Source organism: Heliconius melpomene, chromosome 1, assembly GCF_056956725.1.
Source record: "Heliconius melpomene rosina isolate 202511_hmr_F chromosome 1, ASM5695672v1, whole genome shotgun sequence".
Taxonomy (NCBI): domain Eukaryota; kingdom Metazoa; phylum Arthropoda; class Insecta; order Lepidoptera; family Nymphalidae; genus Heliconius; species Heliconius melpomene.
Genome location: NC_140389.1, coordinates 6,370,727 through 6,386,116, shown reverse-complemented (window position 1 = coordinate 6,386,116; position 15,390 = coordinate 6,370,727). Strand labels below are relative to the sequence as shown.

The following is a 15,390-nucleotide window of genomic DNA, read 5'->3' as shown; positions in this document are numbered from 1 at the left end:
TTTCATTTTCACACAAAAACTATTAAACGGGTTTAGATTAAACTTAATAGTGATATATACAAGGCTACAATTTATCTAAAGATTTTGTATAAGCTAGCTATAATACAATAATAAGCCGGCGAAGCCGCGCAGGTGTTGCTAGTATAAATATACATTATTGTAATTTACAGGCCGGACTCATGGTGGGTGTCGGCGGTGCTGCGCACTATACGCGCGGTGGCGCTAGTGTTCGACGTGATCACCTTCCCCGTGCACCTGCTCATCCAGCGACCCTGGAGGAAGCGAGCGCTGTCGAGACGTATCAAGGTACAAAGTGTTGAGACACTCCGTTCTCTACTTTCTGAACATTTTAGAAATTGCTAAGTAAACAGATAAAATATCGGTAAGACTCACCATTCTTTACTCATTGCTCATTTTAGACAACAACGCCTTTTCGTTCCTTCGAATGAAGATTGAACACACAAGTATTGTGCATAATCAGACTTTCCAACTTTACTATGGCGTCACATTCATATATTATTCTATTCGATAAACTACGTATAATTTTATTCTATAACTTATAAGTGGAATACGCGTCGAGTTGATACGTGATTCAATTATGTTAACTTACTATGTAGGAAATATAAAATAATTTTCTTAATAATTTTCCTGCTATTTATAAAGATTTCTTGGTGAACCAACGAAGTGTATTGTTTTTTTTTTATTCTTTATAAATCTTAGTAATGGATATCTTAAGCTACAAAACATTTGAGCTTTCACAAAAGTTTTCGTAAGATTTTTTTATGAAATATCGTATTACATTGTAAAAAATAAATTTGACTCCCAGAAGGTTAGGATGAGGCCAAATACTAATATTAGTAGAAAAATATAATATAATCGCTATCGCAAGCAATTTCGTTACTAAAGCCCATGAATTATTGTAATATTGAGCAATAATATAGAGTCTATAATATAGACTATAAAAACATACTCTGGTCTATTTTACACAAAAAAAATATAGAAATGAAATAATGGTTTTACCTAGTCTTGTAATGTCAATAAAGGAAAAGTTTGACTATGATGCATTTGCAGTTTTTGAAAAATTGCAAGAGACGTAATCAAAATTTTACGCCTACATTGACGTTTTCCCATATTTTTTATTTATAAAAAGGTTGCAATATCGTATAACATAAGCGTATTCTATATGTATTTTATTTTTGTTTTGTTCTTAATTTATGTGTTAAAAATAATTGTACACTATAGTTTACATACATATATCAAACAAAACAAAAAACTTTCAGGCTCGCATAATAGAATCAACGGCGGACAGTATAACAGTGCGTTCAATATCAACCCCATGTGATCTACACCTGCGTCTGATACGCGATGGCGTCACCACCATGGAGAGTATGCTGCGCGCTGCTGCCGCCCGCTGGAGGCAGAGACCCTGCCTCGGTACTAGGACAGTGTTGAGTGAGGAGGATGAGTTGCAGCCTAATGGAAGAGTTTTTAAGAAGGTTGGTTTTGTTTTAGTTGCACGTGCAGATTCCTGTATATAACAGAGTAGGCAGAGGGAACCTAATATTAATATTAAAATACTTACGTCGCCCATTTTACAAGATTGTGTCTTGGGTGCCATACATTCAACGTATGGCTTAGTGGTCAGAGCGCTGGTCAGAGCAGAGGTTCATATGGAAAGGGCACTTCTTTATTTATAACGTTTCCAAATTTCATACTCATTTGTCCGCATTATTTTCATAAAAAGGGAGGAAATGTATTTCATTTCTAGCGTATTTATACATTTATTACTATTCTTTTTCCTTCTATAACAGTACAAAATGGGTGATTACGTATGGCGTACCTACGACGAAGTAGTGCAAGAGGCGCGCGAGTTCGGCGCTGGATTACGGGAGCTCGGGTGCCAACCTCGCACCAACGTCGTCATGTTTGCTGAAACCCGAGCTGAGTGGATGGTGGCCGCTCACGGCTGTTTTACTCAGAGTATACCTGGTAATATATTTTTAAATATTTTTTTAAATTTCATATAAAGTATTAGCGGATTGAACTCTTACTGTTAATCTACCTAAGCTATTGAATTAATTAAGTATTTATATTGTTAATATATTTTATATATAATTCAAAAATTAAAACTAAGACATATTTGTTGAGAAAAAAAACTTACTAATTACTTAATTATTTTTGTGTTATTCCCCATTTTACAATAATCCTACCTTCCATCAGTCGTAACAATCTACGCAACGCTCGGCGACGAAGCCATAGCTCACGGTATCAATGAGACTGAAGTGTCCACAGTCATAACTACTCACGAATTATTGCCCAAATTTAAGAAAATTCTTGCAAAAACACCAAAAGTCGATACTATTATATATATGGAGGACCAGCTCAAGACTACAGAAAAGGATGGATACAAAGAAGGCATCAAGATAGTTGGTTATAAGGATGTTTTGGGATTAGGCAAACAGTCTAAAATTGGTGAGTTTGTGCTGTTATTATTTTTAGATATGATATTAAAATAAGAAATAATAACTGTGTAATAATCAGTCTGTGACCATGGACTACTCCGAAGTGTTTGAAACATTGGATTTTCAAAAATGTATAAAACTAAATATACGCGATTAATCCAGTTAAATAGTTTTATTTAAAATATGTAATAATCGTGAAAATCAAAGATCTTACAAAATATTAATTGTGTTATTTCCTTGTTTTCAGAACCAATACAGCCATCGCCCAGTGACACAGCAATCATAATGTACACATCAGGCTCGACCGGTGTGCCTAAGGGAGTCATACTATCACACAGGAACATGCTGGCCACCCTCAAGGCCTTTGCGGACGCCATGCCCATACATGAAGGGGACATGCTCATGGGGTTCCTGCCATTGGCCCATGTGTTTGAGTTGTTGGCTGAGAGCTTGTGTATTATTGGAGGTGAGCGTTCGAATGTGGAAGTTGCTTTTTTATTTTTGTGTCCTGTAGTTTTAGCGTTAGCGTGTTCAAGCAAACAACAAACTTTACTTTTATAATATTAGTAAAGATTAATACTGTGTTTTTATCTCGCAGGTGTGCCCATCGGATATTCAACCCCATTAACGATGCTAGACACTTCCAGTAAGATCATGAAGGGCACTCACGGCGACGCCACCATATTGCAACCTACATGCATTACTACTGTGCCAGTGAGTACTATTTAATATATATTTTTTTTTCTTATATTCACGCTGAATCTCGCTTATAGCAGGATATTCATGTGAGTACTTTTCCGTATTGGTGGGCGGAACACAACGCCGTGATTTGTCTTTCCCCTGAGTTAGTATAATGGATACATAAATGAAAAGACTTAATTTACTAAATAATTCTGTATATTAAATAGCTTTAGATCTTTCCAATCGTCACTGCGTCATAAACAAATTAAAATCGAAAACCATGAACGCAAATCCTATTTCTATCATTAATAAAAGAAAATCGTACTTTAATTAAGAATACCATTAACTAAGATTAATAGATAAGATGCCATTTACAACAATTATGTTTAATTAACGTGACACTTGCTAATTATATTGATTACTGTACACAAGAACAGTTTGTAATGTATAAAGTAAATTAGTTTTCTTATACTTGAGGTACTATGAAAAACGGTTTTTAGTATTTTTTACTGTAAAGGCGACGGTTATGGATTCGATCCCCAATCGCGAGTAAAATAATATTGTAACGTCTGCTTTGGTTAGACAAAACGTGATGTTGAGTTGTGTCAAAAAAAGTATTTTATATCAACCATTTTATACTCCAAAAACAGCTGTTTTGAGCTTCTAATAGAACTGACACTATCGACATTGTACTATTCGATCTTTGAAAACATAAGAGGTAACCAGAGTCAGGAAATGAAAATATTATCTATTATATAAAAAGAAAAGAAAATATTATATATTATCTATTATAAATATATTATATTGTACAACTCTCTCTCTCCCTCCTACTTAAAAGATCGATTTTGTTTCCTAGGTGCCGATTCACTTCTTCACCTCCACCTTAGATCCCGTTGTGATAATCTCCTTAAATTACCAACTTCCCATACCCTATTTTATTCTAAGTCTTTTACTATGAAATCTGCAATTCTTTGGAATGAACTTCCTACAAAAGTTCGACATTCCAAATCTCTATACAGTTTTAAAAATCGTCTGAAAGACTACTTATTTAATTTAGTATAATAGTTTATCTATATATTTTTTTTTAATATTATGTATATATTTTTGAACACCTTTTATGTATGTATGTATGTATGTGTAAAGTATATAAACATTAAACACATTTTATGTAAGTTTATTTTATATTATTGACTTAGCTTATTATATATTATATAATATTTAATTATATTTCATAAAATTTGCACTGAGACGTTGTCCCCTTTCTCCTCATTACAATTTATCCGTAATGTTTCAAAGGTTGTCTGGTGGAGATTGCTTAAAGCAATAAGACCGCCTTTGCATACGTGTTTTTCTTTAAATTTTATTTGTGTTCTTCTTTCTATATATTTCTTTTATGTGTGCAATAAAGTATATTCTATTCTATTCTATTCTATTAAATATTTCATTTCCTTGAGTGAAATTAAAACCCACAATCTTTACCGTCGTACGCTTATGCCCCTGTGCCATGATAACCTATTTAAATATTTATTTTAATTCCCCACAGCTAATAATGGACCGCATCAGCAAAGGGATAACAGACAAGGTGTCCCGCAGCGGGGAGCTGGCGGGTGCGTTCTTCAAGTGGGCGTACGCGTACAAGCAGGCCTGGATGAGGAGGGGATACGCCACGCCCATATTGGATCAAATTGTGAGTGAATATATAAATATACTTCGATATTTTAGAAATAATAAAAAAATTGCAATATTTTACACTGCAGGATAGAAAAATGTTTTAAAAAATATATTAAATTGAAAATATCGAGACTCAATCCCGGGACAGGTTAGAGTGTGGTGAACTACAGAAAAAAAGATGTTAGAAACCAAATACCTATTCTTTGCAATGTTAGTACAGACTGTATATACTTTATACATACATGGTGCAGAAACACACGCGTGAGATTGTAAACGCGACAGGTTGTGGGCTCGATTCTCACTGGAAGAAATGAAATATTTCCATTTCTCCGCTCGGGTTAAGAGGCAAAGCGCGGCGTTAACATGCAATGCCTCCAGGATTTGGCGTAAAATGGAGAACGGTAACAGAATAAACGAGAATTATTTCAAAGGGCTGCGGGACTACATTTATAATAATCAATTGATTTTATATCAGCTTCACGCTGTACACAGCACGCACACCGTGTGTTAAGGATCCTGCTCCCCATTTTGATTCCATAGTAGTGTATAGTAAATAGACGTACTGATAATCAACACTCTACTGTATTTTCATCTTCAGGTATTTAAGAAGATCCGCAGTCTTCTGGGCGGGCGCGTGCGTCTCATGATCTCGGGCGGCGCGCCGCTCGCGCCCGACACGCACACGCAGGTGCGGCTGTGCCTGGCCTGCGACGTGGCGGCCGGCTACGGTCTCACCGAGACCACCTCCTGCGCCACTGTCATGGATCCCTATGACAGGTACGCTCCACCCTGACTATAGTCTACTAATACTACTACTAGCCAGTCGTGGCATAGGGGCACAAAGTATGACTGAAAAACCGACTGGTTATGGGTTCGATTGCCACTCGAAGAGATGAAATATTTATTTAAATTTATATTTCCATTTCTTAACTCTGGTGTCGAGGTAAAAAGCGCTGTGTTGAGTTCCCTCAACACGTAATGCCTTCAGAATTCGGCGGAAAGTAGGGAATGGAGTGTCCTACCACTAGGTTCCCTTTCTACCTTGCTGTGTGCGGGATACAGCGTTAAGCTGATTATTACTACTACTAACCTACTCGGCTGTCAACCTGCAGAGATGTGTATGGAATGGAGTAACAAAACACGATCTTCTTCTTCGTGTCATATGATTGGATGCTCAAATTATGGTTTGCTAATGTTTAGCCACAGAATATAGGTAAATCGGATATATAGGTAAATATTTTATGTGAATTTAATAAAATCTACAGATCGACAGGCCGCGTGGGCGCACCCACTAGTGGCACGGACATCAAGCTAGTAAACTGGGAGGAGGGCAACTACCGTGTGCAGAATAAACCATATCCACAGGTGAGCATTATATTATTTTACATTGATTACTTATTAAAAAAACAGCTTTTTTAATAAGTAATCAATGTAAACGGTTTCTGGGATTTCCCAGAAACCATGATAGGCATAGATTAGTTGGCCGTATTTTAGAAAACTGTCATGTTCTTTTCATTTGACCCAAACATAAAGTTGAAATGATATATCATAATATTTTTCCTTTTATCCCAGGGTGAAGTGGTTATAGGCGGTGAGTGCGTGGCGGAAGGTTACTACCGAAACCCAGAAAAGACGAAGGAAGAGTTCAAAGACGAGAACGGCACGCGCTGGTTCCGTTCCGGAGATATCGCAGAGTTGCACCCCGATGGATGTATTAAAATTATAGGTTTGTATTATTTAAGATTTTTTCACATACTGCTCAAATGTCATAGTAAATTCATTAATAAATGTGTAATTTAGTGTCGTCTGTAATTATAAATTTAATTCAACACAAAGATTTATATAAATATTTTAAGTTACTTTACATAAATACTTACTTCATTAATTAAGTATGTGAAATATGTATAATATTCATTAAAAAAAACCATTTTCACACTGTATCCCGCACACAGCAGGGTAGGCAGCGGGAATCTAGTGTTAAGACACTCCATTCCCCACTTTCTGTCGAATTCTGGAGGCTTTGCGTGTTGAGTGGAGTATATAAATATTTCACTTCCTTGAGTGGAGATCGAACCCACAACCGTCACGTTACAGTCACACCCTTGTGCCGCTGCGCCACGACGTCCTCGACAACGGTCGTTATATATTATGTTGACCAAAAAAAATTTAAAGTTTATTACAGTTAAACATTTCTAAAAATTACTAATCAACTCTAAATTACAGATCGCAAAAAAGACCTCGTCAAACTCCAAGCGGGCGAATACGTATCTCTAGGCAAAGTGGAAGCCGAACTCAAAACTTGCCCAATTGTGGAAAACATATGTGTGTACGGCGATAGCTCCAAAACCTATACAGTGGCGCTACTAGTGCCAAATCCCAGACACTTGGCAGAACTGGCGGCCAGAGTGGGAGTCGATGGCAACTTTGATACGTTATGCCAAAATGCTACTATGGAGAAAGCTGTTGTGAGAGAACTGGCAGATCATGCGAGAAAATGTGAGTTCTTTTTTTTTATTTTGGCCAAAAATACTTTAAGTATTACATTTTTAAAAAAAAAATAAGGCCAGAGGCGGCGCAGGGGCGCACAGAGTGACTAAAACAGATTGGTTGTAAGTTCGACCCCCCACTCGAAGAGATGAAATATTTATTTAAACTTATACGTCAATTTCTTCGCTCTGGTGTCGAGGCAAAGCGCGGCGTTGAGTTCCGCCACTCAGCACGCAATGCCTCCAGAATTCGGCGGAATGTGGGGAATGGAGTGTCTGGAAGAACTGGCGGCCAGAGAGATTGTTGATAGCAACTGTTATATATTATGCCAAAATGTTACTTGTGAAGAACAGTGATGTTCTTGCTTAATTTTCTTTATAAATGGCGTTACGGCTGCCAGGCCAGGCATATCTTTCCAATATACAAGTTACAACTTCGTTATTCAGTAAAATGGTAGCTATCCAGAGTGAAATTCACATTTCACACAATTATTAGCAATTATTATGAACTAAGTTATAAAGTTAATAAACTAAAATTATAACAAAAATAACATTCAATTTTGCAGGTGGTCTAGAAAAATTCGAAGTGCCCGCCGCAGTCAAACTTTGTACTGAAGTGTGGTCGCCCGACATGGGGCTCGTCACCGCCGCCTTCAAGATCAAGAGGAAAGACATACAGGACAGGTACAAGGAGGACATCAAGAGGATGTACGCCTCGTGAGGGACCTATTACTACAATTTGAGAGATACAGAGGTCATCAACAGATGGTACGCCTCATGAGGGACCTCTACATTTTTTTTTCCTCAAGATATCTACACTAGGCGTACATTCCCTTGACGATCACTTTATATGGGTCGTCAAGGGAATGTACGCCTCATATGATCTTTGATCTCTCATCACTATAGCTTGAGAGATACAGAGGTCATCAAGAGGTTTTTACACCTCGTTAGCGATCTCTATATATTTTTTTCAAAAGCGGTATAAAAAGGACGTCAAGAAGATGTATGTCTCGTGAGAGACCTCTTATCTCTTATCACTACAGTTTAGTACAACCAAGTTGTGTATTCTAATATGATTGTCAAGCTCGGTTTTTTTTTCATTTTTTTGTATTGTTAGTTTAGTTATTATAAATTTGTAGTTGATTTTAGTAAATTTTGTTTCTTTTGTTGCCAAATTTGAATTAAATTTTTTCTTTGGAAATACTAATTGGATTTTGTTTAATTGCAATGAGAATAATGAAGTGGTGGATGTATATGATATTTTATTTTTTATTAATTGTTTATTGTAGAAATTTTAGTTTGCCTCTGTGAGGTTATAACTAAATGCGACACATTATTTAAATTTAAAAATTTAATTTAAAAAATAATAAATGAGATTTTATTTGTATGTATGTATGTATATCGTGCATCACATGTGAGATTGTAAAAAAATATATTATTAGATTTCTGTAAAAAAATACTTTTAACTATATGGTATCATATATTGCTACCATTCCTACCATCGTATAATTTTATATAAAATGAATTATTCTAACAAATAACCAAATAATAAAATATTATAATTCGCTTCAATGTTCAATAAAATTGAATTGAACGTACAATTTGATGTTTTGTATATATTTATTTTATTTGTATTTCGTAGTTTGTATATTGGTATTGAATAATCGCTTCACGGTCAATAGAGTAATATTGATAGATCTGATATAATGTTGCGCGGTAAAGGGGTTCGAATCCCATTTGATTTTAATATGTATAAGATTGTGTTTTTACCGCGTGACGTTATTATTAATTTTAGATAGAGGCCTAGCGTCTTTTGTATAGTTAGATATGGCAATATATCGAATACGGCCTTTGACAATCGAAATCTGATATCGATATTCTTAAAAATCTAATACGATAATGATCATTCAATTATCATCATACAATTTTAGAAACTTTCGATGTTATATATTATTATTTATTTTAAAATTTACAATCGAATTTCGAGTCACCTCGAAATATGAGATTTCGATGTCAATATTTAATTGTGGATTCGTATCGGCAATCCGCGTATTGTATAAATTGGACCTTTTTTAGAATAAGTTATTGTTTTAGTACTTAGGGGGAGCCACTGGTCATTCCGCTAACTTTGAATGGTCGTCATACACGTGCTTGAAACTAGCATGCCATTTACTGGAAGACCAGAAAGTCCAGCTAAATTGTAAAAATGTGTTAAAGTCAAATAATTTTATTCAAAATTATCTGATATTTAAAGATTGAACGTCAAGTAATTTATCACCTATTGACTGTTAATTGTTCATAAGACCTGAAGAGAACCAACGTAGGAGGAAACTCAGCTAGACTTTTAATTAATTTATTGCTAGTTAAAAGTTAAGTGGCGTCTTTGAGTGGCAGAATGGTTCAAGTACGTGTATCACAGCCATGACGTTCGGTGGTAAGTCGCATAATTAACGGAGTCGTTGATTTAAGAAGTTTGTTTATTATAAATGTGAAATTTTGTTGATTATTTGTATTATGTATGTGAAATACATATTATTTGTATATATAAAATATATGCCTATTGTTTCTCAACTGCAGTTTTGTGCTTAGTTTTTTTCTGTAATTTCAATTTGTCGGCTGCTGTAAGTTATGTCAGTGGCGGTTTAGCATTTTCTTCAAACTTGTCGCATTTCGGGCATTTATCCCCTACTTTATACATACATATATGATATAACCAATGTATAAATACATATTCAATCATAAGTAAATACTGTATGGACATTTTGTTTGTTGATAATAAAATTGAATATAGCATTAGACAATGTTGTAACAAACGTGTAATATTTTTCGATGTAATCGTTTAAATCATTGGTGATTTTATTCTATGTAATCGTTCGTAGTGATTTGCTCAGTTTGTTTATGGAATTAGATAATGAAAATTTTTCGAAACTCCAAATTCGATAACATTTTTGTATTATTTATTCAATAAATGTTTATAAAATCTTTTTGGTGTTTATTTTTTCCTGCGAGTGTCATATGAAGTATACAATACAACCGTCATATGGGGCAGGTAAGGGCTGCGGCTCCTCTCTAGGGCCGGTAGGCAGAGGGAATCTACGACACTCTGTACTTCACTTTCCGGCATTGGAGCATTGCATGTTGAGTGGCGAAATAAACGCTGCGAAAATTACCTCTACACCGGAGCGTAGAAATTAAAATATGAATGTGAATAAATATTTCATTTCCTCAAGTAGGGATCGAACCCACAACCAGTCGAATTTACAGTCACAATTTGTGCCCCTACGTCACGACTGACCTCAATAACAAAAAAAAAATTTTTTATTTAATCTATATCTTCACGCTGTATATGCATACAGCAGGACAGGCAGAGTGAACGTAAAGACCTTAGTGGTAAGACATTCCATTCCCCATGAAGACAAGTTGTTATAGAAATTAATTTAAATTTTACATAAAAAAATAGTTTGATATGAATTTTAAAAATAATTTTTCATTTTATGAACTTAAATTCTGTTATTACGTACAATATTCAATTTAGATAAATTTATCTAAATTGTAACTGTAAACTGTAAACAGTAAGTACTTATGCCGTAAACTTAAATTTTTTGACTTTTATCAGTTGTTCTTTCTGTTGACACACCCTAGAATTCGAAAATACGAAACCTTCGGTGGACAAGGCTGATTGATACGTTTTTCTCATAATTTGTTTATTTTTTTATGGAAAAAGGACAATAAGTCAAGTTTTTTAATAACAAATGGTTTAAATTTAAAAATACAATGTTTAATAGTAAAACTAGTGATGTCACATGTTGCATGTAGTAAATGAATATTAACGTGTGTCTCTATATGTGGTATCAAGATGAGGATGAAAAGCTATAATTTATCACAGGATATAGATTTTCTTAATATATTTTTTGTTTTATTCGGTGACACGAGAACACGGTCCGAGTGCAAATAACATAGACTGATGCGATCAAACTTATAAACGAGATGATTGGAACTATGTGGAGGCCATCTTGCAGAGATGTCGCAGCTGCATGATCTTGATATCGTCCTGGCCGAACTTTACCACGCCCTCCTGATTCTCTATGGAGATAAGCTGCCCCACCGCGTCGCGGTCCTCGCCAGCGATCACCTTGACGCGGTCCCCCGCGTGCGGCACCACCGGCTCCAGCTGGTGCGCCGGCACGCTCACTACGCGGTCCTCCAGTGGCAGCCACACCGCACACTGCGCGCCCGACACGCCACGCACCGCGCCTACCTGCCCGCGCAGCCCCGCCTCCACGCCTCCGCGCACGCGCACTTCCAGCTCTGGCGCGTGCCACTCCTCACCCGCGTCGCCCGCTTCGCTGCCGCCCGCGCCCCCGCCGCCCGCTGGCGAGCCCGGCGACGGCGTGCCCAGGTATCCCGGGCTCGGCCGATACGGGCTGTACGTGTGGTCCGAGCCGTACATGGTGCCTGGCGTCTGCGGCGTGAAAGGCCCCTGGTACGCGTCCGCGGGCAGGTTGAGCAGCGCCAGGTCCAGGTCGGGGCGCGGCGTGTGCGCTCCCGCATCCCACGCGCCGTGCGCCGGAGTGCGCGCACCCGAGCCGTCGTGCGCCGGCGTGCTGGCGCCGCCCGTGCCGTAGTGCGGCGTGCGCGAGCCCGCCTCGTACACGGGCGTCTGCGCGCCCTGCATGGGCGTCTTGAAACCCTCGCGGTAGGACGGCGTATGCGCGCCCAGCCCACGCGTGGGCGTACGCCCGTACGAAGACGCGCTTCCCGCTGCGGCACCCGCGCCGCGCGCCCCACCCGCCGCCGCGATGTGCCCGCGGTCCACAGATATGGTTTGGCACGTAGCGTGCAGCTCCACGCGCGCCGTGCTGCCCGTGGCGTCGCGCACTATGCCCACGTTGCCCTTGTACGGCCCGCCCGTGATCTTGATGGTCTCGCCGATGAGCTCCCGGTCACGCGACACGCCGCCGCCCCCGGGCCCGCCGCGGCCGCGCCCGCCTCTCCCGCCGCCTCCGCGGCCTCCCCGTGACGGGTGCATGGGCGACTGTATGCGCGGCGACATGAACCCGAGCGCGAGCGCGGAGGGCGCCCCGGCCTTGGCGCCGCCCGCGAGCTGTAGGTGGCGCGTCTTGCACACAAAGATGCCGCCATTGTCGAGGTACATGCGCGACTGCAGGAAGGCGAAGTTGCGGTAGAGGTGCTTGATCTCGCCCTCGCGGCCGGCGTGCGGGCCGTCGATCACCTTCACGATGTCCTTCTTCTGTATAGAGTTGTGTTCGGAGTCGAGCGCGCGCGTGAAGCGGTTTTCGCGGCGCTTCTGAAGAGCCTGCGGTTTGCACTCGATCACCTTGCCCTGCATGCCGAGCACGTGGAAGTTCTCCTTCTCGAGGCGCACAATGACGCCCACGGTCTGTGCGTCCAGCAGCACCATGTCGCCCCACTGGAACTGTCCCAGCGAGTCCACGCCGGTGGCCATGTCGGAGCACAGCTGCAGGTCTCTGGGCAACACCTCCAGCTCGTGCATGGTGAGGTCAGACACGAGCACAACGCGGTGCGGCTCGACGCGCACTATGAGCCCCGTGTCCCCTTCGTAGCGGCCCGCCAATACCTTTACGTGATCACCCTGTTTGAAATATTTACGTAATTCGTTGGGTTTGAATACAAGTGGATCCTTTAATGCATCGTGCTTCGGCATTACAGTGATCATGGAGCCGTCGATGGCGATGATGCGCGCCTGGAGGTTGGCGAGATCCCCGGAGCACACTTCCACGTTATCTCCCATTGAAAACGAGTGCAAACTTGTCGGATCGTCTTTGGCGGGCGCCGCGAGTTCTATGTCAATACCTTCAGGTTGCTCTTCAAATCTTTCCAACTCTGTCAATGTTGGCTTAACACCTTCTGCCAATATAGCAGACATTGTAAAGTTTTTGTATAGAAAACCCTTTCTAGAATATCTGTTTCCTTCAAATATGAGGAAGTCCCCATCTGACGTCACTTCTCCCCCGATAGCGCGGATAGCTTCAGGATCAAAGGGTTTTGCGGCAGGACGACGCTTTTTCTTGCGCTTTGCTGCCTCACTTTCACTTTGTACAGTTCTCAGCGCTCCTCTCAGCCTGGTGTAGTCAATTCTTGGTAGAAGCTTCAGATGGACTTGGTTCTGGGCCAGGTCCACATAGTCAACCTGAGCTATATCATCCTTGTAAAGACCTCTCTTTAACCTGACCCACTGCTTTGGTTTCAAGCCAGACTGTTCTTTGACTACTCTAAGAACATCTGTCATTTCCTTTATAGGCACCATCTCCTGCTTATAAATACCCATTTTTAAATTACCAACATTTTCTATTATAGCCTTAACATGAGGTTGCTTGTAAGCTTCTATGTAAATATAACCTTTCACCCCCTCAGGTGCAACGACTGACTTAATTTTGAAGGGGGTTTCAGAATTTTGATAAGTAATAAACTTTCTCATGAGTAAAAGAACAGTGGCTTTTTCTTCACCTATCCTACACTTCACCATCCATAAATTTGGATCTTTAATTCCTGGGAGGAGTGTCTGTTGGGTGATCTCATCTGACATTTCTTCGCCACCTTCACCAAAATGTCTGAGTGCTGCTGATTCGTCTGCATATTTATTCCTCAAATATTCCTCAATTTCCTCCTCTTTCTGTGAATCCCACAGGTTAGTTCCTCGACGGCGTCCCTCAATTTCTCGAGCAGTTGGTCCAATTTCATCAACTTCATTACCAACAATACCCATTTCTTGTGCTCCTTCCTCCCATTCATCATCTTCGTCAACTTCATCATCCACCTATGGATAAAATATACACATAAATTAAAAACAGATATAATGAAAAATAACTATTATAAACTATGTATCCACAATGCTTTTTATATTAATATAAAGAAATTTTCAATTTATATGCAATAGGTATAACAAGTGTACTTGAATGTGAACAAGTATATTTTATTGCAATGATTTCCTGCTAATAATAAATATAGGAGAGTAAAGGCTGAATAAGGGTATAAAAATAATAATATATATTGATCTTTTATGAAGTACCTCAGCTTCATCAATAATGAAACCTCCATAGCGGCTGTCCTTTTTTCGTTTCTTCCTACGCCTTTCCTCTTCTTCATCTTCATCATACTCTTCAGAGTCTACTAGATCATCACCTTCAGGTTCTTGTTCATCCTAAAATAAAATTTAGGCACTTTTTTATTTATCAATACAAGATGCAATGTTGTTAGTTATTAAACATATTGTTATCAAAGTGAAATCATATCTGTACATATTGTTTAGATAACGAAGCTTGACATTAATAATAGGTTAAGCAATTTAATTACAATTTCTTCCGTTATCATACCATGTATAAAATATATAAATACCTCTACTTCTTCATCTCCAGATGCCTCTTTTGCTTCGTCATCTCGATTGCGGCTACCATCGGAGCCGGCCGAGCGGCTCCTGTAAAATCACGTAATCACATTAAATTACAAATTCATTACAAATAAAATTTTATTTTTAATGTTATTAGCGTTGTGGTTACCTGGAGCGGGAGCGTGAGCGAGATCGAGACCTAGAGCGTGACCTCGACACCGATTTAGATGGGCTTCTACTGCCCGAATGCGACCGGGATCTCGATCGGGAAGCTGATCTACCAGAACGATTTGATACACCACTTCTTCGGGACTGATTAGAAGCTACACTACCGGCGTCTGAACCGCTACCCGAAAAATTACTTCCTTCGGAATCAGACATTCTAATTAAAAAAATCAAATATTGTCACTACATTTAGGGCACACTGTGTTCTACGAAATTTAATTTTTTTCCGATACGTCGACGATAGCTAGTAACAACTTATAAGTAAACGTGACAGTCATAGACCAACAATACCGTTTGACAGACGCACAGAGCAAAACAAAAATGCTGAAATAAGTATACGTCACAGGCCCCAAATAATTATATATTTGTATATGAACTGTCAAATATGCTAAAATTATATTACTATTTTTTATTTATATTTTCGACATTTTATCACGTTAGCATACAAATATTAAATATTGCGAAATACAATATATTGTAAATATAAATTTTCACA

At 39.1% G+C, this 15,390-nt stretch overlaps 2 protein-coding genes across 4 annotated transcripts in view; one reads left to right on the top strand and one right to left on the bottom strand.

Annotated features, from left to right (window-relative positions):
* Acsl (Acyl-CoA synthetase long-chain) overlaps window positions 1–10,284 on the top strand; it is a 51,133-nt gene extending 40,849 nt beyond the window's left edge. For all 3 annotated transcript variants that reach the window (XM_085196052.1, XM_085196060.1, XM_085196070.1), the window contains 12 exons: window positions 171–306; window positions 1,281–1,496; window positions 1,812–1,989; window positions 2,221–2,472; window positions 2,710–2,928; window positions 3,061–3,176; window positions 4,687–4,830; window positions 5,413–5,591; window positions 6,080–6,179; window positions 6,387–6,540; window positions 7,038–7,310; window positions 7,867–10,284. In XM_085196052.1, coding sequence (XP_085052178.1) covers window positions 171–306; window positions 1,281–1,496; window positions 1,812–1,989; window positions 2,221–2,472; window positions 2,710–2,928; window positions 3,061–3,176; window positions 4,687–4,830; window positions 5,413–5,591; window positions 6,080–6,179; window positions 6,387–6,540; window positions 7,038–7,310; window positions 7,867–8,021 — 2,122 coding nt within the window. In that variant the 3' untranslated portion in view covers window positions 8,022–10,284. The remainder of the gene's footprint in view (window positions 1–170; window positions 307–1,280; window positions 1,497–1,811; window positions 1,990–2,220; window positions 2,473–2,709; window positions 2,929–3,060; window positions 3,177–4,686; window positions 4,831–5,412; window positions 5,592–6,079; window positions 6,180–6,386; window positions 6,541–7,037; window positions 7,311–7,866) is intronic.
* A 772-nt stretch (window positions 10,285–11,056) lies between these two features.
* On the bottom strand, window positions 11,057–15,193 carry Spt5 (Transcription elongation factor subunit Spt5). The gene is made up of 4 exons (XM_085196039.1): window positions 14,839–15,193; window positions 14,678–14,756; window positions 14,352–14,483; window positions 11,057–14,099 (listed from the first exon to the last, which is right to left on the bottom strand). Exons 1-4 carry the CDS (start codon window positions 15,048–15,050, stop codon window positions 11,298–11,300), a joined length of 3,225 nt encoding a protein of 1,074 aa, XP_085052165.1. The 5' UTR covers window positions 15,051–15,193; the 3' UTR covers window positions 11,057–11,297.
* Window positions 15,194–15,390: the final 197 nt, after the last annotated feature.

What these genes read in the sequence shown, in the direction of transcription:
- Spt5 (XM_085196039.1), bottom strand. Translation starts at nt 15,050, where the DNA reads ATGTCTGATTCCGAAGGAAGTAATTTTTCGGGTAGCGGTTCAGACGCC. An exon ending in CGCTCACGCTCCCGCTCCAG is followed by an intron (nt 14,757 to 14,838) that starts GTAACCACAACG and finishes GTGATTTTACAG; the next exon opens with GAGCCGCTCGGCCGGCTCCG. An exon ending in CTGGAGATGAAGAAGTAGAG is followed by an intron (nt 14,484 to 14,677) that starts GTATTTATATAT and finishes ATTTTATTTTAG; the next exon opens with GATGAACAAGAACCTGAAGG.